General features: G+C 40.9%; 2 protein-coding genes across 3 annotated transcripts; one reads left to right on the plus strand and one right to left on the minus strand.

Annotated features, from left to right (window-relative positions):
* The first annotated feature begins 535 nt into the window (after positions 1–535).
* On the plus strand, positions 536–19,153 carry itga6b (integrin, alpha 6b). 2 transcript variants are annotated; one of them, XM_079647267.1, is made up of 26 exons: positions 536–790; positions 8,373–8,500; positions 8,602–8,681; positions 9,736–9,991; positions 11,234–11,365; positions 11,471–11,678; positions 11,769–11,962; positions 12,280–12,371; positions 13,042–13,169; positions 13,252–13,341; positions 13,453–13,514; positions 13,666–13,829; positions 13,913–14,056; positions 14,334–14,449; positions 14,533–14,689; positions 15,126–15,209; positions 15,289–15,368; positions 15,455–15,532; positions 15,621–15,723; positions 16,228–16,398; positions 16,550–16,651; positions 16,764–16,874; positions 17,205–17,303; positions 17,410–17,535; positions 17,688–17,772; positions 18,326–18,463. In XM_079647267.1, exons 1-25 carry the CDS (start codon positions 615–617, stop codon positions 17,754–17,756), a joined length of 3,150 nt encoding a protein of 1,049 aa, XP_079503393.1. In that variant the 5' UTR covers positions 536–614; the 3' UTR covers positions 17,757–17,772; positions 18,326–18,463. The 2 variants fall into 2 exon arrangements, with proteins under 2 accessions (XP_079503393.1, XP_079503392.1); XM_079647266.1 differs by lacking the exon at positions 17,688–17,772 and having other exon boundaries at positions 18,326–19,153.
* A 38-nt stretch (positions 19,154–19,191) lies between these two features.
* LOC307017625 (sterile alpha motif domain-containing protein 14-like) lies at positions 19,192–23,768 on the minus strand (the record flags this gene model as incomplete). Its single annotated transcript, XM_079647268.1, is given in 11 exon segments — positions 19,192–19,813; positions 20,503–20,691; positions 21,486–21,584; positions 21,767–21,971; positions 22,326–22,391; positions 22,593–22,822; positions 22,910–23,046; positions 23,258–23,327; positions 23,417–23,487; positions 23,490–23,512; positions 23,608–23,768. Coding segments are annotated over 11 exon segments (1,479 nt in total), but the record flags the coding sequence as incomplete, so codon positions are not given.
* Positions 23,769–23,915: the final 147 nt, after the last annotated feature.

Genomic DNA, 23,915 nt, shown 5'->3' on the forward strand with positions numbered 1-23,915 from the left:
ATTGACAAATTACTGAGCATGAATGATTCTCCCTCTTCTCTCTCACAGCCTATTGTCTCTGCTTCTACTTGTTAACGGCAAGGATGTCAGTAAACACACTTTACTGTGAGAACGAGGAGCAAGTGTGCACATTGCAGTCATTGCACTCTCATGTCACTTCGTATTTTGCCAATATTTTTCCTCTTGTGGGATTTAGCATATGTTTTGGTTACGCCTGTTTTCAAGAGGGTTCAGCTGAAGTTTATTCTATAATGGTGCTGCTGAGAGATTTACCCAGAACTGTAGCCTAAAGCACAATTTTCCTGTTAATGTGTTTTGACAAAGCCTCAAGCATCTTTGAACTGCTTAGATTACAGTATTGATATGATGGAAATTAACAAAAGGCAAACAAAGCATTGATCTTTTTTCAAGAATTGACAATAATAGTCAGATTACAAAACAATCTGAGGTGAGTTAGAGTTGGGTGGTGTGTGCCAGGAGTAGGAGGGGCTGCTGCGAGTAAAGTGCACAACATTCACCCCCCACCCCCGAGCAGCCATTTGCACTCTGCACCTCCTTCACAGAGGACTCACCTTTCACAAGTTCAAGTGGAGTTTTGAATTAGATTGCATCTCATGGAAGTCAGGATCACCTGTGGACTGTGGTTCTTCGCCTTTATTTTGGGATGTGGGCGACTATCGGCGTTCAACCTGGACAGCACGAATGTCCAGCGGAAGAACGGGGACCCGGGCAGCTACTTCGGCTTCTCTCTCGCCATGCACTGGCAGCTTGCTCCGAAGGATAAGAGAATGTAAGATTTCAACTTTTTGATTTTAGAAGGGGTGGCATGTTTGGTGGCAGGTAAAGATAGCTACTTCTGTGACGTTAAACCTTAAAAACAAGTCGTTAAAATAACTTTTGTAACCATGTAATAAAAATGTCATTTAAATGTAGACGACTGTAAATTTGTTTTTACAGTGTCAGAGCTGCTACATGAGAGGAACTCCCCCTCTAAACCACACTTTTCACCTCACCCTTAAAATGTCATAAGTACTCAATTCTTCGTGAATGTTGAGCTCAGGTGTGTCGCAGCCGGTAGTCTCTTAGAATTTAGCTTTTTTACTACATTTTAGAAAAACTAAAGCTTCTTAACACAACTGTATACACGCCTGTACGTTTAATTAATGGCCAACACATTGTTAATCGTTGTTGAGTTTTACTTTCCAGGTTACTTATTTGTGAGTTTTTATTGGACCTCTACAACAGCTTTTTGCACGTAAGATATACGTAACAAACTCTCCCCCTCTCTCTCTCTCTGTGACCAAAAAATCTCATTGAATCATTGTTGGCATTTTTATGGGCATTAATTCAGAGGGATTTCTCCTTTTGCACAAAGGCTAAGAGCCATCAAGTGGCCACTGGTTTGAATAGCATGATTATCAACAGACCTGAGATCAGAGCAGTCAAATTCTTTAAACTGTGAGTCTGTTAGACTATAAAGGACCAGTCAGAAATCAATTAACATGTTTTCCTATTTTTGTCACTAAAATACTTTAAATTGTGTTGGTGGCAACAAACAGTGGTGTTGGAATTATTCAGATAAAAGTAGCAAAACCACACTGAAAATGTATCATAAGTTAAAAAAGGTAACTATAACAAAGTAATAAAACCACCAAAAGAAAATGCACTTAAAAATAATAACATAATCTGATTTGTATTATGAGGCAAGGATTTGTAAGTAGTGTTATTAATGTTTTAGTTGGTTGAGATGGAGCTTTTTTTACCTGCTTTATTGTATACATGATTGGGTAGTTTAATCCATAACATTGGTAAATATTTGATAACCCTATATGTTTTGTATATCAAAACTAACATAAGTAAAGTTTAAACTATGGCTGTTTAGGTCTACGCACTGTGGTGACCTCAAATAATTAGTTATACAAATACAAAGTGCAATTTGGACAGCAAGAGTTGCTTGTTGACTAATTACTTAGATAGAAATGTCGGTGTATCAATACATTCGGAGTAAAAAGCTGGTCAATAGCAGCAGAAAGAGTCACCCACGATTAGATTTTGATTATCACAAGAGAAACTTTTGGAGGTGGCCTATTTGAAATGAATTAGAATTTTTTTTGAAAAAATTGCATCTTGTGCTGTATAAGGGACAGTGGTGGAATTCTACCACTGCGCGCACACACGCACACACACACGCGTGCACACACACACACACACACACACACACACACACACACACACACACACACACACACACACACACACACACACACACACACACACACACAGTCACACAGTGGCAGTGCGTATCCTAGGTTAAGGCTTTTTCTAAATGAAAGACACATGGTGATCAGCACAAGACCAAAGCCCCCCTGCTCCAGGTTGTAACGTTACATACAAACAGAACACAGTTGGATTATGTGATCAGAGACAAACATGTAAGTAGATAATGCTTACTTGCCTCCTGTCTCGTATAATTCTGAATCCTTTGAGTTCTGGGACAGTAAGTTAAACAAAAATAACTATTTTGATACATAAATTGGGAGTCTTGCAACTACAAGAGGATATGTTTGGGGCCAGACAGTGCCTTTATTGGAGAAAAAGTGTTGAAAGGGGGAGATATAGGGGATGGCATTGCCTGACTGTCCAACCACCGAGCTACCGGGCGGCCCTGCAATAATCATTTTAACACTTGTCTGACATTTTGTGGATTTAACTATTAAATCTTTACTGATTAAGAAAGAAATTGGCAGCTTTATAATAAAGAGTATATGTTATGTTCAGCTACAATCCTCATTTAAAAGTGGTCTAAAAGTATTTTAGCATTTATTTATCATGATACAAGGCAATTAGCCCTAATCTGTTGTCCAAAAACATTTTTAAAACCGTAGCTTGAACCATCATTAACATATCTGTGTGTGCATGTTGGAGCAGGTAGACATGTTTGTTTTGCAAGTGAAGGCGCTCCAACTGCTGTTGTAGAGGTGGAATGTGCTCTTACTGTGGACTGTGTATTTGTGTATGCACATGCATCCATGTGTGGCCTGTGCGGATGTGTGTGTGTGTGTGTGTGTGTGTGTGTGTGTGTGTGTGTGTGTGTGTGTGTGTGTGTGTGTGTGTGTGTGTGTGTGTGTGTGTGTGTGTGTGTGTGTGTGTGTGTGTGTGTGTGTGTGTGTGTGTGTGTGTGTGTGTGTGTGTGTGTGTGTGCGTGCGTGCGCATGTATGAGTGCCTGTTCGGTGTGTATTAATGGTGCTGATGTATGCTGAGGCTGAGCACTGAGGCGTTGCCCTGTTGTCAGTCTCTTGGAAGAGTTTCAGAGAGCTCAGTGTGCTTCTTGAAGCACTTCTAACCTGAGGCAGAAAAAAAAGTAGAGATACAGAGAATAAAAAAAGAGTTTATTTGCTGAAGGTGATTTAGTTCTCTAATGTGAATTGCATCAACACGTGCGCAAGTGTTGGCATGTGTGTACTTGTGCCCCCCACCCATGTGTCTCCCACTGCTGGGTGTGTACAGTGAGTCACAATCCTTTTCCAGCCATGCATGCCAACTTTTATTCAGTCTAATATATTGCACTGTCTTTCTAGCCCCTTAGGGATGAGTTTTACATGTACCTGCAGGAGAGGGCAGGAGCTAATCGGATCCTGTATATGCATGTGTCACTGTGTGTGTGTGTGTGTATGTGTGTGTGTGTATGTGTATGTGTATGTGTATGTGTGTGTGTGTGTGTGTGTGTGTGTGTGTGTGTGTGTGTGTGTGTGTGTGTGTGTGTGTGTGTGTGTGTGTGTGTGTGTGTGTGTGTGTGTGTGTGTGTGTGTGTGTGTGTTGCATTCTGTGGTTGGTCATAATTGCCAGATGGAGCTGTCTAATAAAATCAAGATCAAAATGCACGAGTGGGGCAAGGAGGGAGAAGGAGACAAAGTGAAGGGTTAGGGAAGTTTAAGAGCTTGGATCAAATGTGAGAAATGTCTGGGAGAAAGTAAATGTGTGTGTGTTTCTGAGGATTTAGATGTATCTAGAGTAAAGGATAAAGGAACACACTGTCGGTAACAGGAAACAAAGACATGCCGACATGTTACATGTTCAACAGTAATGTCACACGCTGTGTCTAGATTTTTTTAAATGATAAAAGAGAAGATGGGAGAGTTTAAGTCAGATTTGTTGTGAGTGTACATGGCCTGTGTACAAGTATGAAAGTCTGATTTGCCCCTCCCCACTCCCACCTTCCCCTCAGGTTAGTTGAGGATATCCAACATCAAAGGAGGAAAGAAAGAGGTGATGACTGAAAGAATGCTGAGAGGAACATAAATCAGTTTTACATCTGGGCACCAAATATCAGCTGCTATTCAGACTCGCTGGGATTTGATCCTGGCAGATTGATGGAGATAGAAGTTGGGAAACAGACATAATATTTACCTCAAGATCTGCAACCCATTTGGAGGTCTACTTGATAGGGTGCAGCTTGCTGTCGCTAAGCAACTGGCTTAGTCGACAGCCAGTTTGCTGCTGTGGGAAAAAAGTACACAACTCTCTCTATGGGATATCTCTCTGATGGTCACTCTGTCTGTGCCACTGCCACACACACTGTATTTATATTTTTCTGTTTGTCTTTCCTGTAGTGTTAGCCTGTGTGTCAGGGTTTCCTAAGCTGTTGGTGAACGATTAGATGAACAGCTGGTTCTTGGTCAGTGAGGCAGCGACTGATCGGATCACTGACATGTCATGTCGGCTCTTCACTCTTCAAAAGCAATACACGATAATAATGTGTTGCAAATAAGATTATATACAGGACTGTCTCAGAAAATTAGAATATTGTGATAAAGTTCTTTATTTTCTGTAATGCAATTAAAAAAACAAAAATGTCATACATTCTGGATTCATTACAAATCAACTGAAATATTGCAAGCCTTTTATTATTTTAATATTGCTGATTATGGCATACAGCTTAAGAAAACTCAAATATCCTATCTCTAAAAATTAGAATATCATGAAAAAGTATACTAGTAGGGTGTTCAACGAATCACTTGAATCGTCTAATTAACTCGAAACACCTGCAAGGGTTTCCTGAGCCTTGAAAAACACTCAGCTTGGTTCAGTAAACTAAATCACAAGTATGGGGAAGACTGCTGATCTGACTGCTGTCCAGAGGACCGTCATTGACACCCTCCATCAGGAGGGTAAGACACAAAAAGAAATTTCTCAAAGAGCAAGCTGTTCACAGAGTGCAGTTTCAAAGCACATCCACAAAAAGTCTGTTGGAAGGGGGAAATGTGGCAGGAAACGCTGCACAACCAAGAGAGATGACCGCAGCCTTAACAGCATTGTGAAGAAGAGTCGCTTCCAGAATTTGGGGGAGCTTCAAAGACAGTGGACTGAAGCTGGAGTCCAGGTATCAAAAGTCACTGTTCACAGACGTGTCCGGGAAATGGGCTACAATAGCCGTATTCCCATGGTCAAGCCACTTCTGAACTCAAGACAACGGAAGAGGCGTCTGACTTGGGCTAAGGAAAAGAAGCACTGGACAGTTGCACAGTGGTCCAAAGTCCTCTTTTCAGACGAAAGCAAGTTTTGTATTTCATTTGGAAGTCAAGGCGCCAGAGTCTGGAGAAAGGCTGGAGAGGAGCAAAATCCAAGTTGCTTGAAATCCAGTGTGAAGTTCCCACAGTCAGCGATGGTTTGGGGAGCCATGTCAGCTGCTGGTGTTGGTCCACTGTGTTTCATCAAGCCCAGAGTAAATGCAGCTGTGTACCAAGAGATTTTAGAGCACTACATGCTTCCGTCTGCTGAAAAGCTCTATGGAGATGAGGAATTCATTTTCCAGCATGATCTGGCACCTGCCCACAGTGCCAAAACCACCAGTAACTGGTGTACTGACCATGGCATTACTGTCCTCGATTGGCCTGCAAATTCCCCTGACCTGCACCCCATAGAGAATATGTGGGGTATTGTGAAGAAGAAGCTGAAAGACACCAGACCCAACAATGCTAATGAGCTAAAGGCCGCTATTGAAGCATCCTGGGCATCCATAACACCTCAGCAATGCCACAGGCTGATTGCCTCCATGCCACGCCACATTGATGCAGTAATCCGTGCAAAAGGATTCCCAACCAAGTACTGAGTGCATTAATGGACATTTTCAAATGTTTAATTGTGTTTTGCTGTTATAAATCTTTTTTTTTTACTTGGTCTGAGGAACTATTCTAATTTTTTGAGATAGGATTTTTGAGTTTTCTTAAGCTGTATGGCATAATCAGCAATATTAAAATAATAAAAGGCTTGCAATATTTCAGTTGATTTGTAATGAATCCAGAATGTATGACATTTTTGTTTTTTTAATTGCATTACAGAAAATAAAGAACTTTATCACAATATTCTAATTTTCTGAGACAGTCCTGTACAGTATATCTCTCAAGATTAGTCTCCAATTCAGTTTCTTGAACAAGGCCTTTTATGATCAAATGTAAGTAAAAACACTGCCACTTCTTCCTGGAATAATGTACAGTGGGACGGGAAATTCTCCGAGCAAGTTCATATGGGGGAAATATTAAGAATATTTTAAAGGATAGACAATATAGCACCTATTTGTACAACACTCATTGGCAATCTGATGACTCTACGCTTTTTAGCTTCACTAAAATCAATTGTTAATCTGACCCCATTTCCAAGTTGTGTCTTTGCAGAGCTCTCACTGTTTATTCTCCTGGCTTCCTGTGTCTCCGACAAAAATCGTAGTAAAGGTTTGCCCTCCTGGGATTCACTGTTAGTCACACATCTTTAAAGCGATAACACATTTTAAACTCATCTTTCAAAGACAAGTAGGCGGTGTGAAAATGTGTTTTCCTGCTTAGTATGATAGTGCACCTCAAGGTGGAGAGTTGAACTCTGGGTCAAATGTCATTTCCTCCCTTAGTAGTTTAAGAAAAAGCAGCATTGGCCACACACTCGTTTGGTTAAAGGCGCAAATTACAGTGTTCTGGTTTTTGAAACAAATCCAAACCAATCCAGCGGTTCAGATTGGATAAACAGTGTGTGACTTTCTTTCCATTGAGTTCACTTGTCGTGATGTATTTTATTTAGGAGAAATGGCATCATACTTTATTTTCTCTAAAACAAATCTTAATCCATCTTCTAATGGCAGCCTCATAAGTCTGTGGACAATTTCAACCAGTCATATTGATGTCATATAAATAGATTTATTGTCGTTACTAATCCCCATTGCGCCAGCTTAAGTCAATAATCATGAAGATTTATGCTGTTACATTTAATATTGAAACGTCTCCAACATGTAGTATTTGCGATGTTGAGTGGGTCTGCCCTACAGACATGCTGATGAAATTATGCCTCAGCTCTTCACTCTGACTATATGTCTCTGTTGATTCCCTCCCAGATGCCGAGCGTATGTGAGAATGCTTTGTCTAACGGCTAAAAATGGCTTTCCTAATGTCATCTGGTGAAGACAGTGTGCTGTTTAACATTAACTCTGGATGTCATCGGACAGACTGAGCAAGCCAGAGAGCATACAAGGATTGAGAGAGAGATGTGTGTGTATTGAGACTAGTGTAAACCTCCACAAAGCATCAGTTGAAAGGATAACATCCTCAACTTAGTTTGATTTACTCTGTAAGAAACCATGGGAACTGGTCGCCAATCATCAAGTCTTGGGTGTGGCACTTGCGCTAGACCTTGGTCCACAATGGCAGCCAGTATGTGTGTGTGTGTGTGTGTGTGTGTGTGTGTGTGTGTGTGTGTGTGTGTGTGTGTGTGTGTGTGTGTGTGTGTGTGTGTGTGTGTGTGTGTGTGTGCGCGTGCGTGCGTGCGTGCGTGCGTGCGTGTGTGTGTGTGTGGAAGGAGATAGAGATAGAGAGCCTGGCTCAATCAACCACAGCAGACGTTTGAAAGCGGTCTTTGACTCAGTGGGGCCGAGAGGACATGGAACATCAGTTTGGTGGCGGATGTGTGTGTTTGTGTGTGTGAATACGACTGCTGTATGAGACAGTGGACTGGAATGTGTGATAGTATGATGTGTAAGAAGAAGAAATGCCAGAATGCTTCTTATTCTGAGTCCTAGATGGAAATGAGTGTCCTAGATGGAAATGAGTGTCACTGCTAGATTTGATTTAAATGCAGCTGAGAATCACTTCTACATATCCTCGTGTAGGTACCTCGGAATAATGTGTTGGATAGGAACGGAATTTATTAACCATTATACAGTAGATCAAAAGTTGTAATTGTTCAACCATGAAGCTCAACCATGAAGCTTTTAAAAATAGACATGATATCATGAAAAGGAATCGGAAAAAAACATATCAGGTTGCAGATTTCCACGTTCCCCACTTTAATAATCACTTGTTTAACGGATTCCTTTGTGTTTCTGTTGCAGGCTGCTGGTTGGTGCCCCGAGAGCAAAAGCCTTGAGTGGCCAAAAATCCAAGGTGACAGGAGGACTGTACAACTGTGACATGACATCCACCTCAACGTCTTGCTCCAGAGTTCAATTTGATAACAATGGTGAGATAGCTAGTTACCTAGTCAATACGGCTATTTTAAAGACCCCTTCTCAATATTTGATTCACATTATCCTCTTTGTCTCTATTCCTTTCTCTGTGTAGAGAAAATAAACGAAGAGAGCAAAGAGAACCAGTGGATGGGAGTGACCGTCAACAGTCAGGGGCCAGGAGGAAAAGTTTTGGTAAGACTGTGACTGTGCGACATTTTTCACAATTTTACAGTATTTTATATTATAGTAACTTATGGTATCTTTAAGTCAGTTGATTGAAGAAATAGTTGTCGGATTAATTGGAAATGACAATAATCTTCAGTTTCAGCCCCACCAATACCTTTCAGCTTTCAAGGGTATCAGACATGCAGTGCTGGGTGGGAATACAGGGAAAAACATTGAACATTGTCCATTAACAGAACAGACATGAAAGTTGTGTCTTTGATGTGTCAGTCTTTCAGTCAAATAAGGCGTATGCCATGAAACTCTGAATAAAGCAGACAGAAAATGTTTGTCTACAATCAATGTGGTCGGTAAGTTTGAGAAACCGGCTCGATGCACACTCTTTGTTATATTCCATGGAATGCTCTTAACATCCCAATAGCAATGAATATCTGAAGTGCTTTGACAAAAAATCCATAAAAAAATGTCATCATTGGAAGCCGTAGTACTGTAAAAAGCACGACCAATCATTTTAGCCGGGCCGGCTAAAATAACTGGATGGCCTACCTGCCTGTCAGCCTTCCATCTGTGCACAAACTTATCTCGTGCCCTCATTGGTCATGTGCGCGTTCGTGTGTGTTGGAGGAGGGGCTCTGTAAGGAAGTGGCAGATTTTTTCCGGTTGTGTATTTTCAAATTCTAGCGCACTCGAGCGGGTTTCTCCAAATTACCTACCCCACCTTTAAGACAATTTACTGTCAATTAATCTAAATATTTTTTTCAATTACAATTATATTGTTTAGCCTAAACATTGTCAAAAAGGCCATTAAAATGTATCAACATCTTCAAATTGATTGTTGTTTCCAATTAAAAGTTACTAAACTGTTCTCAGATCTACTTGAGTTTCAGCCCGGCAGAATGTATACATCCAATACAAGTGTAATTGGCTTTTATAGCTTTGTAGCTACTTAAAGTGAAATTGAACAGGAATTTGTGAATCATCCAATCTCATTTCAACACTAGCCTTTTTTTTTCTATAATCAACATTACTTCAGCTCTACCATGTGTTTTTGTTTTCCTGGTAGACCTGTGCCCATCGCTACCAGCGCCGGTCATTGGGGACCTTGGAGTCCCGAGAAATTATCGGTCGTTGCTACGTGCTGGGGCAGAACCTGGAAATCGATCCCAACAAGGACGAAGAGGGGGATGCATGGCATTTCTGTCAAGGCCGAACCACAGGCCACGAGAGGTTTGGCTCCTGTCAGCAGGGCCTCTCTGCCACATTCGACAAGGACTACCACTACCTCATCTTTGGGGCTCCTGGAGCATACGGCTGGAAAGGTAGTCTAGTGTGTGTGTGTGTGTGTGTGTGTGTGTGTGTGTGTGTGTGTGTGTGTGTGTGTGTGTGTGTGTGTGTGTGTGTGTGTGTGTGTGTGTGTGTGTGTGTGTGTGTGTGTGTGTGTGTGTGTGTGTGTGTGTGTGTGTGTGTGTGTGTGTGTGTGTGTGTGTGTGTGTGTGTGTGTTTGTGTGTGTTACTTAACCCTTCGATGCATAAGTGGGTCTTTTTTGACCCGGTGAGGTGGTTTTCTTGAAGTATCTTTGTAATTATATTTTTTTATCATTTCATATTCCAGCTGTTTTGGATATCATGCCATTCAAATTTTAAATTTTAATTGTATACATTTTAAGAAATTGTAGTTTTTATATTACTGCATGCTGGTCAGTTTGACCCGCATGCATTTTCTATGTAATCCTATGGGAACCTTTGATTCTTATCACCTGTGGCTGTCAGGAATACATTCACTGTAGACCACACAGACTAAATCACAAGTGACACCTCTCGGGAAGATTATTTTACACAGCAAGATCTGATACCTTTCAGTATAATAATGATAATACATTCTATTTTTATAGGGCTTTTCAAGGACTCAAAATCGCTTTAAAATATAAGGGAAGGTTAGGGTGGGGGGTATAGGACTAGAACTTGATCAACCAGCATGGATTGATGGGGGGTGGGCTATGAGTAGACAAAAGGAGAAGAGATGTTTTTTTTTTAGGGTCTCAGAATAGTGGAGACCTTTGCATCAATATGTGCTATGCTTCTCCTCCAAAGAACGTCACTGTCTGTTGCAATACACCTACCATGAAAGTTGCATCCTTTAGCAAAGCTAAAGGCTACACATCATTTTTGTGGAAAAACTCACATTGACGGAGTGCGATCTGTAACCAGGGTCACCTTTCAATACACTACACTGTGTGCACATATCACACTAATTGTCCTGAACATTTCAAACTTGGCAGAAACCAAATAAAACCCACCAAAACTGTTCTGGGTAGTCTTTCCATTGGTCAAAACAAACTCTTATTTCCCTCAGATTAATGTTAAAATATACTTGCTATATACAACTAATCTCATTCGTCGAGCAGACCATTAAAGGAGCAAAATCAAATGACGAAATATTCAACCCCCCAACTCTAACGCAGACAGAGACTCCTCCCATTATAGTTCTCTGGGTTTTGGATATTCTTGATAAAATCCAGATCTTTTCCCTATTAACCTGTACTCCTCTTCTCCCCCCTCAGGTCTGGTGCGCTTGGAACAAAAGAATGAAACCTTTTTGGACAGGGGCATCTATGACGACGGCCCTTTTGAAACGGGAGATGAGAGGAATAGGAACGCTAACTTGGTCCCCGCTCCTTCCAACAGCTACCTGGGTAAAAAACTCCTCACTTTCTTCATCCATTAATTTGTCCGCCATTGTCAAGTACACAACTACCTCTGGCTATGTAAGCAAACGTTTCTTTGTCCCCGTCTCCCAGGCTTCTCTCTGGACTCAGGGAAGAGTCTGATTAAGCAGGGTGAGTTGACGGTGGTGGCTGGAGCTCCCAGAGCTAACCACAGTGGAGCGGTGGTGCTGATGAAGACAGAAGGATACAACAGTATGTCAGAAGAGTACACCCTAGAAGGGGAAGGGCTGGCCTCGTCTTTCGGCTACGATTTGACCGTGCTGGATCTCAATAATGATGGGTGAGTAACGCAGGGTGATTTGCACAACCTGTAACTTCTGTTATTGCTGCTCCAATAAACTCACAAACAGGTGGTTCTGTTGTTTGTTAGTTGGCAGGACATAGTGGTGGGAGCACCACAGTACTTTGAGAAGGACAAGGACATCGGAGGAGCCGTCTACGTCTACGTCAACAAACTGGGAAAGTGGAACACAGTCAAGTCCATCAGAATAGACGGACCAAAGGACTCCATGTTCGGCCTGGCTGTGGAAAACCTGGGAGACATCAATCAGGATGGTTACCATGGTGAGGCTGCTATGTGTGTTTGCGTGTCAGCACGTCATTGTTGACACGCTTTGTTGAATAAGATGAGAGAAGATTTTTACTTTACTTGAAATTTGTGGGCCAACCTAATAATTACAAGAAGCACAATAGAATAAAAAGAACACTTAGTGAACAGAGAAAATACAATTAGAGCAAGATACATTATGTAAGATAAGTAAGCTAAAACATAAAATTAATATTGTGCATGATTTTGGGAGTAATGTTATGGGTTAAGGGGAATTAAATATGTGTACCTGTATAACTACACTGTAAGTCACTGTTATCGTTATTGCTGTCAGATTTTGCAGTGGGAGCTCCTAATCAGGGAGCAGGACATGTGTACATCTACCATGGACTAGCCTCAGGTGTCATCTCCAAAGATGCTTCACAGGTATATATTAAACTGAACATCGACGACGATCTGACAAAGAACACTGGGGAAGACAGGTATATATATACACAAGATTAATCAGGGAGACAACACACAGCTGAAGGGAAGTTGAAAACACAAGGGCAGCATGTGAACACAATCAGACACAGGCGGGAAAACACAGGAAGAAAAACGAGACAAGAGAAAATTAATGTCAAAATAAAACATTAAACACAAAAACCAGAATCATATAAAGAAAATGCCTTGCTTGTCCAGTATGTCTTATCGTACGCACGCACGCACGCACGCACGCACGCACGCACGCACGCACGCACGCACGCACGCACACACACACACACACACACACACACACACACACACAATACCTACAACAAACATATTCAGGTTATGCATAATGAACATGAACATTTTATTTTAATGTCTGAACACATTGATGCTTTTGTAACAAAATCATTTCCCAAATTTGGATCAATAAAGTATATCTATCTATCTAATGCGGGATTCCTATTCCTTATTTAATGGGCTATTTTGGATTTATTGGGGGCAACACACCAAAACATACGTTGCATTTGAATACTAACTATGACATCTATTACCATGGTAACATTCAAAGCAGTCGGGTCGGCTTTAATACATGCTATAAAGTAAGTGTCTGTTTCTCTTCCTTTAGATTCTGTCCAGCAAGGCTTTAGGAGTGAAGATGTTCGGCTACTCTCTGGCAGGCAACATGGATCTGGATAAGAACGCCTACCCTGACCTGGCCGTCGGGTCCCTCTCTGACTCCGTCTTTGTCTACAGGTTAGTGACCTGAAAACATTTCCTCACTGTTCATCTTTGATCACGGTTGTAGATGTTCTCAATTGAGTGCTGTCCTCCCCAGAGCCCGTCCAGTTATAAACATCCAAAAGGAAGTTAAGTTCACACCAAAGGAAATCAACCTCACAGAGAAGAACTGTGGCGAAAACTTCTGGTACGTGTGTCTTTTTCTGCAGCAGGTGTTTCTGGACATTCATCAATTTGAGGAAAATCTGTGCCATTACTTCTTCTCATTGTTGTTTTATTGTGTCCACTGTGCTTTCAGCTTGACTATCGAGGCATGCTTCACCTTCACTGCAGAGCCCAAGAGTTACGCTCCCAGACTGAGTAAGCAGAGCCTATTGAAGCACCAAGTCCGACTTTCTTGTGATTTTGGTTATTATTATCATAGACGAAAGAGCAAGAAACAGTACTCTGTCATTTTTCTTGTCATTCTTTATCCACCTCTCCCTCACATCCATGTCTCTGTCAAATCTAGCGGTGGCATACTCCCTCGAGGCGGACGCTGACCACAGGAAGAAGCTTTTGAACCCCAGGGCGGTCTTCAAAGACGGCTCTGAGAATAGCTACAAATCAACAGGGACGATCACCATGGACACCAAAGGAAAGAAACAGTGCATTACCAGAAAGCTTATGATTCAGGTTGGGTCTCTCTCATGACATTTCTTTCACTTTCTCTTTTACAATGCACTGTGGGTGTGGAGTAATTTTGTGTCATTCTGCAGGACAATATTAAAGACAAGCTGCGCGGGATCCCCATCGATGTGTCCGTGGTTATCCAGGATGGAAACCGTAAACGCCGACAGAGCTCGACCGGTCAGCTGGCGCCTGTCCTGGATGCCAAGGAGTCGCCGAATATGCGATCTGAGGTGGGAATGCGTTCATAGCTCAGTTAAAATAAAGCAGAGCTATTGTGCAATACATTTGTATTGCATGTATATATTTTATTTGTAACAATTTCAGTTAAAGCTTAAAAGAATAAAGATATTTTTGTTATCTAAACGTTTGACCTCTTTGTTTTACAATTTTGGAATCGAAACGGGGAATCGATAAGCAGAACCGGAATCGGAATCGATACATTTAAAACGATACCCATCCCTACTGATGTATCTATGTAACGGTTTTACTTTAATGTGTGTGTTGTAGGTCAGTTTCCTGAAGGAAGGTTGTGGAACTGACAATATCTGTCAGAGCAACCTGCAGGTGACATTTCGCTACGGCCACAGGACAACAGACAGCGACACGTTCACTCCATTAGAACTGTAAGAGGATACACACATACTTTGTTTCGCAAGAGCACCATATTCATTTTTTCCTTGGTCTCATAGCTTTGATCTGACTACAGGGAGGGTAGCGTGCCGGTGTTTTCGCTCAGCAACCAGAAGGACATCGCTTTGGAGGTTAAAGTTACCAATTTAAATGGAGACGATGCACACGAAGCCTCTGTGCTCGCCAGCTTCCCCCGCTCCCTCACCTACTCTGCTTACCGTAATCTAAAAGATGTGAGCGTCTTTTTAACTTTCACTCACTCTTTTTAACATAATAATAGCTTTATTTAGTATAGCACCTTTCACAGAAATACAATTCACAAAGTGCTTCACAAGAAAGAACAAAAGCAACAATTAAGAACACAGAAACATGAATACAATAACAACATGAGGCAGAAATGTAAGGTTATCATAAAAACAAAACATAGACCACGTAGAGTCCCGAAAGAAACACACATAAGAACAGAACACATCACACACATCTCAAGTATCATTTGGTTTAATTCTTGTTTTTATGCACCACGACACCAAGTCAAATTCCTAGTATGTGTAAACCTACCTGGTTCTGATTTCTGTTTTCTGAGTATAAACAAAAGCCAATGTAAAAAGATAGGTCTTCAACATACACACACAATCATATGTTCTGATTGGTTCTTGTGATTGATTTCAGGTGGCGCAGGTATCCTGTATAGCCAATAAAGACGGTTCTGAGGCTGATTGTGAGCTTGGAAACCCCTTCAAACGTGACGCACAGGTCAGAGACAATCTGTTTTTGGACAATCCTCTGCACAAGTGGCACTGTAAGTATTTTAATATTCCGTTTATGCTTTTAGGTGACCTTCTACATTCTCCTGGGTACATCGGGCATCACTTCGAACACTACCGACCTGGAGATTGTTCTTCAGCTAAACACGTAAGAAATAAAGGCTTGTAATGTTAACAATATATGAATATACTACATTTTTTGACTTGGCCTTTGTGTAATCTCTGATCCAACAGAACAAGCAACCAGGATAAATTAGCCTCTGTTAAAGCAAAGGCAAAGGTGGCTATCATGTTGCAGCTGTCTATATCGGGGTAAGAAACACACAGATACAGCTCATATCCAAAAACACACAAGGAAGTAGAGGTACATGCTACTAACTGCGTCCCTGTGTGTTTCCAGACTAGCCCAGCCATCTCAGGTCTACTTCTCAGGAAAGCCCAAGGGTGAGACGGCCATTAAGTCTGAGAGTGAAATGGGCACTGCCATCACACATCGGTTCAGTGTGAGTACAGGACAGCTAATAGTTCAGGCTTAATTTTTGTTAGATCTCACTGTTTCCTTTCAACTGTAAAGCACATTTTAAGCAAACTTTTAAAATGTCGAAAATAAGAAATGCAAATTCATCCTATTTACATCAAATGGTTCAGAGCGGATAAACTCTGCTAGTACTGGCAATGTTTCATCCTGTCTGGAGACAAAGCTCTCTTAATGTTATGATTCTAACACAGCTGGACTTAAATGCCTGACATACAAACTTGTTCAACAAATGTGTTTCCAAATTCCATTTACTACAGGTACATACCACCTTAAGTGAGCATTTTTTGCCTAATTAAACAAGTTTTATCCAAATGTTCTGATTCCATTCAACATTTCTAATGATAATTGTTTTAAATGTTTAATAAAATATGTTTATGTTAACACTGCTTCTGACATGTCTAAGACTTGAGTATTCTGCAAATACAAAATATGATCTGAAGGAAGGCACTGATCCTTTCTTGGTTTACAGATAATCAATCTGGGGAAGAGCTTGAAAGACTTTGGCACTGCCACCCTTGACATCGAATGGCCGAAAGAGACAGAGGATGGGAAGTGGCTGCTGTACCTGATGAAGATCAGCGCCACCGGAGTGGACCGGCTAGACTGCACTCCTAAAGACGAGATCAACCCTCTTAGCAAGGTCAGCAAAAAGACATCATGAAAAGACGTGGTGGTCCTCAGCCGATGCCATCTCTTTTTAAAGCAGTAGAGATATGCGCTTTCATATTTGTACAAACAAAATATGAAAAGTGTATTTGATATTTTAATGTACCTCTTTCCTCTGCTTTAAGGAGCCAAGTAAAACCAGGAAGAGAAGAGAAACAGAAAACACTCTGGGAATTAAGGAGGGCACTATCTCACATTTACTTGACGGGAAGAAATCTAAAACTCTGGTAACACCACACAACCAAGTTCTACCCCTTTGTTATACTACTAGATGTTATGTACATTGGCAAACAGTAGTTCAGAATCCCCATGGTAACTGTGTTCCCTTCTTTTTGACAGTCCTGTGGCAAAGGGGCAACATGTGTAAGGATAACGTGCCCCCTGCGGGGCATGGCCAGTAATGCAGTCTTCACTCTAAACTCTCGCCTCTGGAACAGCACCTTCATAGAGGTAATTAAACACACTGCAGGAGACATTTACTCTTTTTACTAAACCTAGTATTGAAAATCAGCCTCACTATCCTAACAGGCAGAAGCGTAATATATTATAACTTGTAATAATAGTTACAAATGTAATAATATAACAATACAGTCTCACGTTTTCAACAGATGTCCTTGTGAAAATATAGCCGTCATTTCCATAATTTAACATTATCAATACCATATTGTCGGAATGACATTTAAAGGTTAAAGGCTTATTGCAGAATAAAAGTGTATGTATTTTAATGTTTTTTTTTCCTACTCCCACTTTAACATGATCTTTTTCTTTTTCTTCGAACAGGAATATTCCAAACTCCATCTCGTGGAAGTGATTGTTACGGCCTCCCTGAATGTCGATAGCAGAGCAAAGAACACAGTGCTGAAAAATGCTGAGTTTCCGGTATTGTTCATTGATCTCAACATATTGTTTTGTCATTCGAACATAGAGCCAAAACAAATGAGCGAAACTGTAAAACTGATGTTGTGCCTCTGTCCCGTGTTCCCAGCTGAAACTGACGGTGTTCCCAGAGAGGCGTGAAGCTCAGTATGGAGGCGTGCCGTGGTGGATCATCGTGCTGTCCATCCTGTTCGGGCTGCTGCTGCTGGCCCTGTTGGCTTTCCTTCTGTGGAAGGTAGGACACACTCTGACTCAGCTAATAAAAACACATAACGCACACCTCATGCATTTGGAAGAGTCTGTAAAGTACCTTTTAAATAACAACTGTATCTATACGTATCCGTGACAGCAATAACACACGTTTTATAACAATTCTCCTTTCTTCAGTGTGGAGTGTTTGACAAAAAGAATAAAGAGGACCCAGGCGAGAAAGAGAAACTGACATCACATGCATAACAAAAAAGAGAAGAGGGTAACATTACCCGGCCTGCCATGAATGAGGGACACTTTCTCTCTCGCTCCTATTTTTCTACCAAAGTGCTGCTTTCTGGAAAAAGGAAATGTGCCCTGAATGCAGTTATTAAAGCTGACTCATTATTTCTGCAAAGCGTTAATGCCACTAAGATTTTCATACATGATCATGTGTGGGTCTTTACAGTTTACGTGCATGGCCAGGGGAGGTGATGGCTGATAAGCAAAGACTGAGGATTGACACCATCGGGGCTGATCTGCATCTCTTTGATTTCTCTCTTCCCACTTTCTTTTGTTTCCATCACACTTGCAGTGATTTGGTCTGAAGGTGCCTTTCTCTCTTTATTTAAAAGCCGGGGCAAACTTGTTTCTTTCTTTAAGAGGAGTGCTGATGGTTTGTCTACACTCTTAATGGTTTCACTGCATATTGGCTATTGCCCATCAAATGGACTCATGACAATAAATGTCTCTTCAACCCTCTTTGCTTTCTCTAAATGCCTTTAAATAGCCGTTTTCCCTGAACAAAATATTGATTCCGTTTTCCCTTTCTTCAGTGTGCATTTTTTAAGCGTGCCAAATATGAAGACAAGGTTCCAAGTTACAACGCTGTTCGGATAAGACGGGAGGAGAGAACGCCAAACCCTGTGACTGATAACTGGGAAAAAGTGGAAAAGAAGCCCTGGATGACAACCTGGCACGACAAAGAACATTTTTCCTAACAGTGAGATCTGATCCACACAGATTTCCTGTTTTTATACTGATGAACTCGCATTTTCACTCATTTCCCCTGCCTTGTCTTTGTACAACGTGGATTGTAAATAACAAAGTAAATAATTTGTTAAGAGAAAAACATTTGTAAGACTAAATTCTTGATCAAGCTTCTGCCTCAGGGGTTGAATTGCCATCGGACAGTCTGTATAAATCACTGGAAGGAGAGTTGCATTGTGGGAGATGTTCCTGCACAACTGCTGTCCGTCAGAGCTTTGTTTTGTACATTTACTTTTACTTTGTACATTCACAGTGTTGACTTTTGGGGGGGGGGGGGGCTTTTTTTTATTAAATGGTTAGCAGAATTGTTTTCTATTTATTCTTGGTGAGGAGTACTTAATGTTACGTGCCCTACAGGCCAAAGAGTCATTTGAACAAACACAGCCAATTTCAACAAATCTGTGTTTTTCACCATTTAAAAATAATAATTTCTACAGTGCATCTTCCTAAACTGTTGATCATTAATGCCTTGGGTTGTACATAGAGTTTTCCAGGACTCGTTTTGAATGTACTACTTCCCCGCTGAATTCATTTTCTATTCACTGGCTGTAAAATGGGAAGCGTGTGAACGCGAACAAAAGAGTTTATTGAATAAATAAATGTTGTCATGTCAATGTGTTTGTGTCAAATCATTGAGTTAAAAAAAAAAGGATTATTTAAAATGTTATTTATTAATACATAAAAAAGCATTTACAGCAAACACCTGAGTACTTAAATCAGCACATTGTTAAATATGAAAATGATAAGGATAATTTACAAGATAAAATAAACACTTAAGACACACACAAAGAGATACATAACTGCTGTTGTGGGTGGGAATTTTGGTGCTGGTCCAACAATGATGTCTATCAATTCAAACAAGAAGTGTTCTGTATCCTAAATGATAGCTTTAAGATGTGAACGATATAAGATGTGCGGAGTAGTTCGAGCTGTTTCTATTGACTCAATATAAAATTGGTTCAAGTGTATCTTTGGTGCTTGCTGGGCTGCAAACACACACTCCTGCTGCTGGTGGTGTATCTCCGACATCACCTCCGTCTCTCCTTTTATAAGAGTGACTCAGTTCTGACCGTTTTGACACCGAGTCTGGCATCTTTCACACACTTCTCCACCATCACCTGCTCTTTGTCTTCTCCCTCTGTATGCAAAACTATGTTCTTCTCCTTTTCCTGCTTCTTCTCTCCTTTCTTCACTTCCTTTTCCTCTCTTTTCTTGATCTCCTTCAGCTTCCTCTTGAGGGCAGACCGGTCACTTTGACTGCACACCCCAAGAGCCTGACAGAAAAGAAAGAACCAGGGCATGGAAACTTGGAAAGAATATACATGGATTTTTTGACAGGTTCATGTAAAATACCCTTTTAAAAAAAAACAGATTTAATTATTAAACTTTACAATATTAGGTATAGTAACAACTGGCAACAAAAGTGACTTAAGTCCTTACTAGTCGAGCTTAGCATACATCAAAACGTGATACATGAGCAGGGCAAACTGTATACAATCTCAGATATAGTATGACTATATAATGTTTGTTGACTTATAGGTATAAAGGTTTTACAATGATGTTAATTTAATAGAAAATAGACAGCGAGCTGCATTCGGGGCTTCAATTCAGATTTTAAACTAATATGAAGGATGGTAGATGAGAAAAAAAAAAAAAAACATGCGAAAAGTGAATTTGGTTATCTAGCAGAAATTAAACATCTTATATGGCAAACATTCAATGCATGTATACAAAATATGAAATTGTGTGAATAACAATGAAAGACACCATGATATCATCCCAATAAGTAAGGTAAGTAAGGTACATGGCCCAGTTTGTAATCTCAGATGACAGGAAAAGTGATAACAGCATGTGGATATGTTGTCTTCCCATAATTGGCAGAAGTGGTTGTTTCAACAAGGTTGTATTGAAGTTTAAAAATGTGACTATTGAAAATGTTCAATCACAGTGTCATCATGCTCACCTTGAGTTTGTCAGTGTCCATGTTGATCAGCTGTGTCCCGTCTACTCCTCTGGCAGCAAACTGTGGCATGTACTCCTCCATGTTCATAGTGATCAACCACAGACACACCTGCTGGCTGTCCCACTCCGAGATGGGGCGGTTTTGCCACTGGTTGTTGTTATTGGTTGGATTTGGGTCATCGTCCAACGTCTGACAGGACATCAGGGAGAATAAGCAGACAGGGTGAGGAGAACGGGAGAAGTATATAGACATTTATTTATTTATTTATTTATTTATTTATTAGGATAAACCCCTTGAGATGCACCATCTCGTTTTCAAGGGGGTCCCGAGAAAAGCAACGTCTTACATTCATACGTGAACAAAATAACAAAGCAAAGCATGACAAACAAGGACAAACCACGTACAGTCGTCTGTTAAGTAAAATTCATGAAGTAATAAATACAATTATTACAATTTGATAAGAAAGTAGTGTCAAATAGATCAGTTTCATCAATAACTTCATAATTTGACGAGTAAGGTACAAAATACTGCTTTAAATAAGGGGGAGAGTTAAAGTAAATGCATTTAAATATAAGTTGAAGCCAATGCATGCGTCTTCTTACATTTAATGAAGGCCATTTAAGTCTGTTATACATTGTACATTGATGTGTACGAAAAGGGCAACCAAGAACAAATCTGCATAGTCTATTATAGGCTATGTTAAGTGGAGCAAGATCTGATTTATGTGCATTTTGGAAGACAACATCACAATAGTCCATAATCGGAAGTACACGTTTAGAAGCAACTCTCTTACTGAGCGTAAAACGATTGCGAGAGTGGTGTAGGACACCGATTCCGTAATTTATTTTTGTAATAAATGATAAATTAAAAAGGAAATTAAAAAACGCAAGTGTATGCTTGGGCAGACAAAATGATGGGACGAAGACTGCTCCAGGGGTAAGAAGTAAGACAGAAAGAAAAAAGGAAGGTAGGGACAGACTCACCTCAGTGGAGGAAAAGGTGAAAGTGTGAGAGTGTCCAGAGAGGGAGACAACAGAGACATGACCCACCATGCTGGAACTGCCCACTGGAGAGCCAATACTCTGGGAGACAAGAGAAAGACACCTCGGCTGCCTGACTGTTTTACATCGGTGGCATGCTTACCCATGCACATGTTTGTTTAAAAAGATATCTACACCCATTTTCAGATTGAAAAGTTCTGAAAGAAGGAGGAGGAAGGCATGCAGGGAAAGATAATTCACACTTTGTAACTCTCTTTTCTTACCTGATCTCTCCTCCCCCTGGTGGTCAGGTAGGGTAAGCTGCTGCTGGACACAGAGCGCAGTCTCTCCCTTCCTCTCTCACCTTCCCCCTCTTTTTCTCTCCCTCGCTCTCCAAACCAGGGGAAGGGCAGGCAGGAAGGCATGGAGGTGACGGAACCTGACGGAGAAATGCCATCGGGCTCATCCACCAGGTCACCATACGACCCTCTGGCGGGGAACAAGGATTACATTTCAGTTAAATGTGACGGCGCCCAATTTTTTTTTAAATTTCCTTTATGCAATTGGATTTAAAGAGGGACATGACAAGACCACATACAACTGGGGTTCTTGTGCAGCTAAAACAGTTTATTGCCAGATCTTTATTAATCATTATTTGCCATTTCCTGCCAAAAGAGGACATTCAAAAGAGGTGATTGAACGGGATATAGCTTAAATACTGTCTAGAGTGATTACCGGTAGTTCGTATTGTCTGTTTTTCCAATGGCTTTTTTTTGTTAACCCCATCAAATAAAGCTAACTTACTATTGAATAAAACATTTTTTTGTGTATGCAATTTCATACCTGTTGGTTATGGCCCCTTTGCCACGTTTTTCACTTCTCCTTTTGTTAAGAGACTTGCGAAGACCACTGAAAAAGAAACAGACTGTAGCTATCAAAAGTCTCAGGAGCAAGTATAGCAACAGCAAAGCAGTGAGTCAGTGTCATCACTAAATGGGAGCTGGTATTGTGTCTAAACTATTATGAATTTTTCATCAGAGAATATTAATAAATATTTGATGGCATCATGAACTAAATCTAAGACCAAAGAAACAGTCAGAGACCCTTCACCTAAAGTCAGGAAATTTCTTTTTGGACTTTCTGGAAGCGGAGGATTTGCAGGGTGAAGTAGTGCCGGTGTCATTGATGTAGATGGGAGGGGTGAAGACTGAGTTGTTTGGAAGTTGAGAGCTGAGGCCTGAGAAAGACGAAGTGCTGGACAGGTCACTCCTGCTGCTCCTTTGGGTCATCGAGGGAGCAGACAGCGATAGACTCTCCTGTTGTTTCTGAATCTCATCTTCCTAGAAGCAACAAAGAGATGTTTTTGAGTTTCAAAGCCAGAAAGAAGCACATTTAGTGTAGCAGAACTTTACAACCCTGTCTCCTACCCGCTTCCTAAAGCTCTTTCTGAGTTTGTCCCGAGAGGGCGGGTGCCGCTTGGATTTCTGGGCCAGCTGAGCTCTGGCTTTGTGAGCACTGGAGTCTAGACGTCCTGTATCAGGAACCAGAATGCACCAGTCTGGACCTGAGACACACACAATTAATTTTGCTCAGTCAAAAAAGATGTTTTTATTTATAAGGTTTCATTTTCTCACTAGTATTAGATTGTTTCAAACATCAAACCGTAACACTAGACTTGTTTTCCACTTTTACTTGCCAGCAGCTAAACAGTGTCAAAGAGAAATATAGCCACATTAACCTGCACACTTTACACTTAATGTAATTCAGCTGCTTACCTGTGACTGAAGTGTCCAGAGAGTGGTTCTTCCTCTCTTCTCCAGGCTCTTTCCCCTCTAGCTGTGCTATCTGAGATAAGCAGTGAGAGACAATGGCTACAGGGGAAATGGCAGGCTCACTAAAGCAGATCCAAACAGGACTGAGAAGTCTCCTCTCACCTGGATTTGCAGTCTTTCAACTGCCTCTCTGTGCAGCTTGTCTTTCTCCGCCATTTCTCTTCTTAAATCTGTTCTCTGCCCTCCCTCTCCTCTTCTCTGAAACTCATTTGAAAACCACACTTTTACTAGCATACACTCCCTGGTAACATTATTTCAAATGTTGGTAAAGACAAACTGGATTAATTGAATACCTGTTCTGGTATTCTCGGACCAGTCTCTTGGCCTTGCTGTATTTGATCTCCAAGCTTTCTGATTGGTTCTGGGCATCAGCCAGTCGCTGGCTCACAACCCTGCACAGGGTTTGGGCCTCCTGCCAGTACCTGATGAATAGAGTAAGGGGGCTTATTAAGCATCATTGTCTTAATAATGATTCTTTACATCATTATCCTTGTGCAGAAATTAGGGTCCCACTTGAACTTGAAGCTTTTTTTTTTGTATTAGTCCTCTATCATAGACAGTGGCAAAATAACATTCTTTGATATGCTATAGAAAATAGCAT

Source organism: Notothenia rossii (assembly GCF_949606895.1).
Source record: "Notothenia rossii genome assembly, chromosome: 9".
NCBI lineage: Eukaryota > Metazoa > Chordata > Actinopteri > Perciformes > Nototheniidae > Notothenia > Notothenia rossii.

What these genes read in the sequence shown, in the direction of transcription:
- itga6b (XM_079647266.1), top strand. Translation starts at nt 615, where the DNA reads ATGGAAGTCAGGATCACCTGTGGACTGTGGTTCTTCGCCTTTATTTTG. An exon ending in TCCTTCCAACAGCTACCTGG is followed by an intron (nt 11,366 to 11,470) that starts GTAAAAAACTCC and finishes CCCGTCTCCCAG; the next exon opens with GCTTCTCTCTGGACTCAGGG. An exon ending in CAATCAGGATGGTTACCATG is followed by an intron (nt 11,963 to 12,279) that starts GTGAGGCTGCTA and finishes TATTGCTGTCAG; the next exon opens with ATTTTGCAGTGGGAGCTCCT.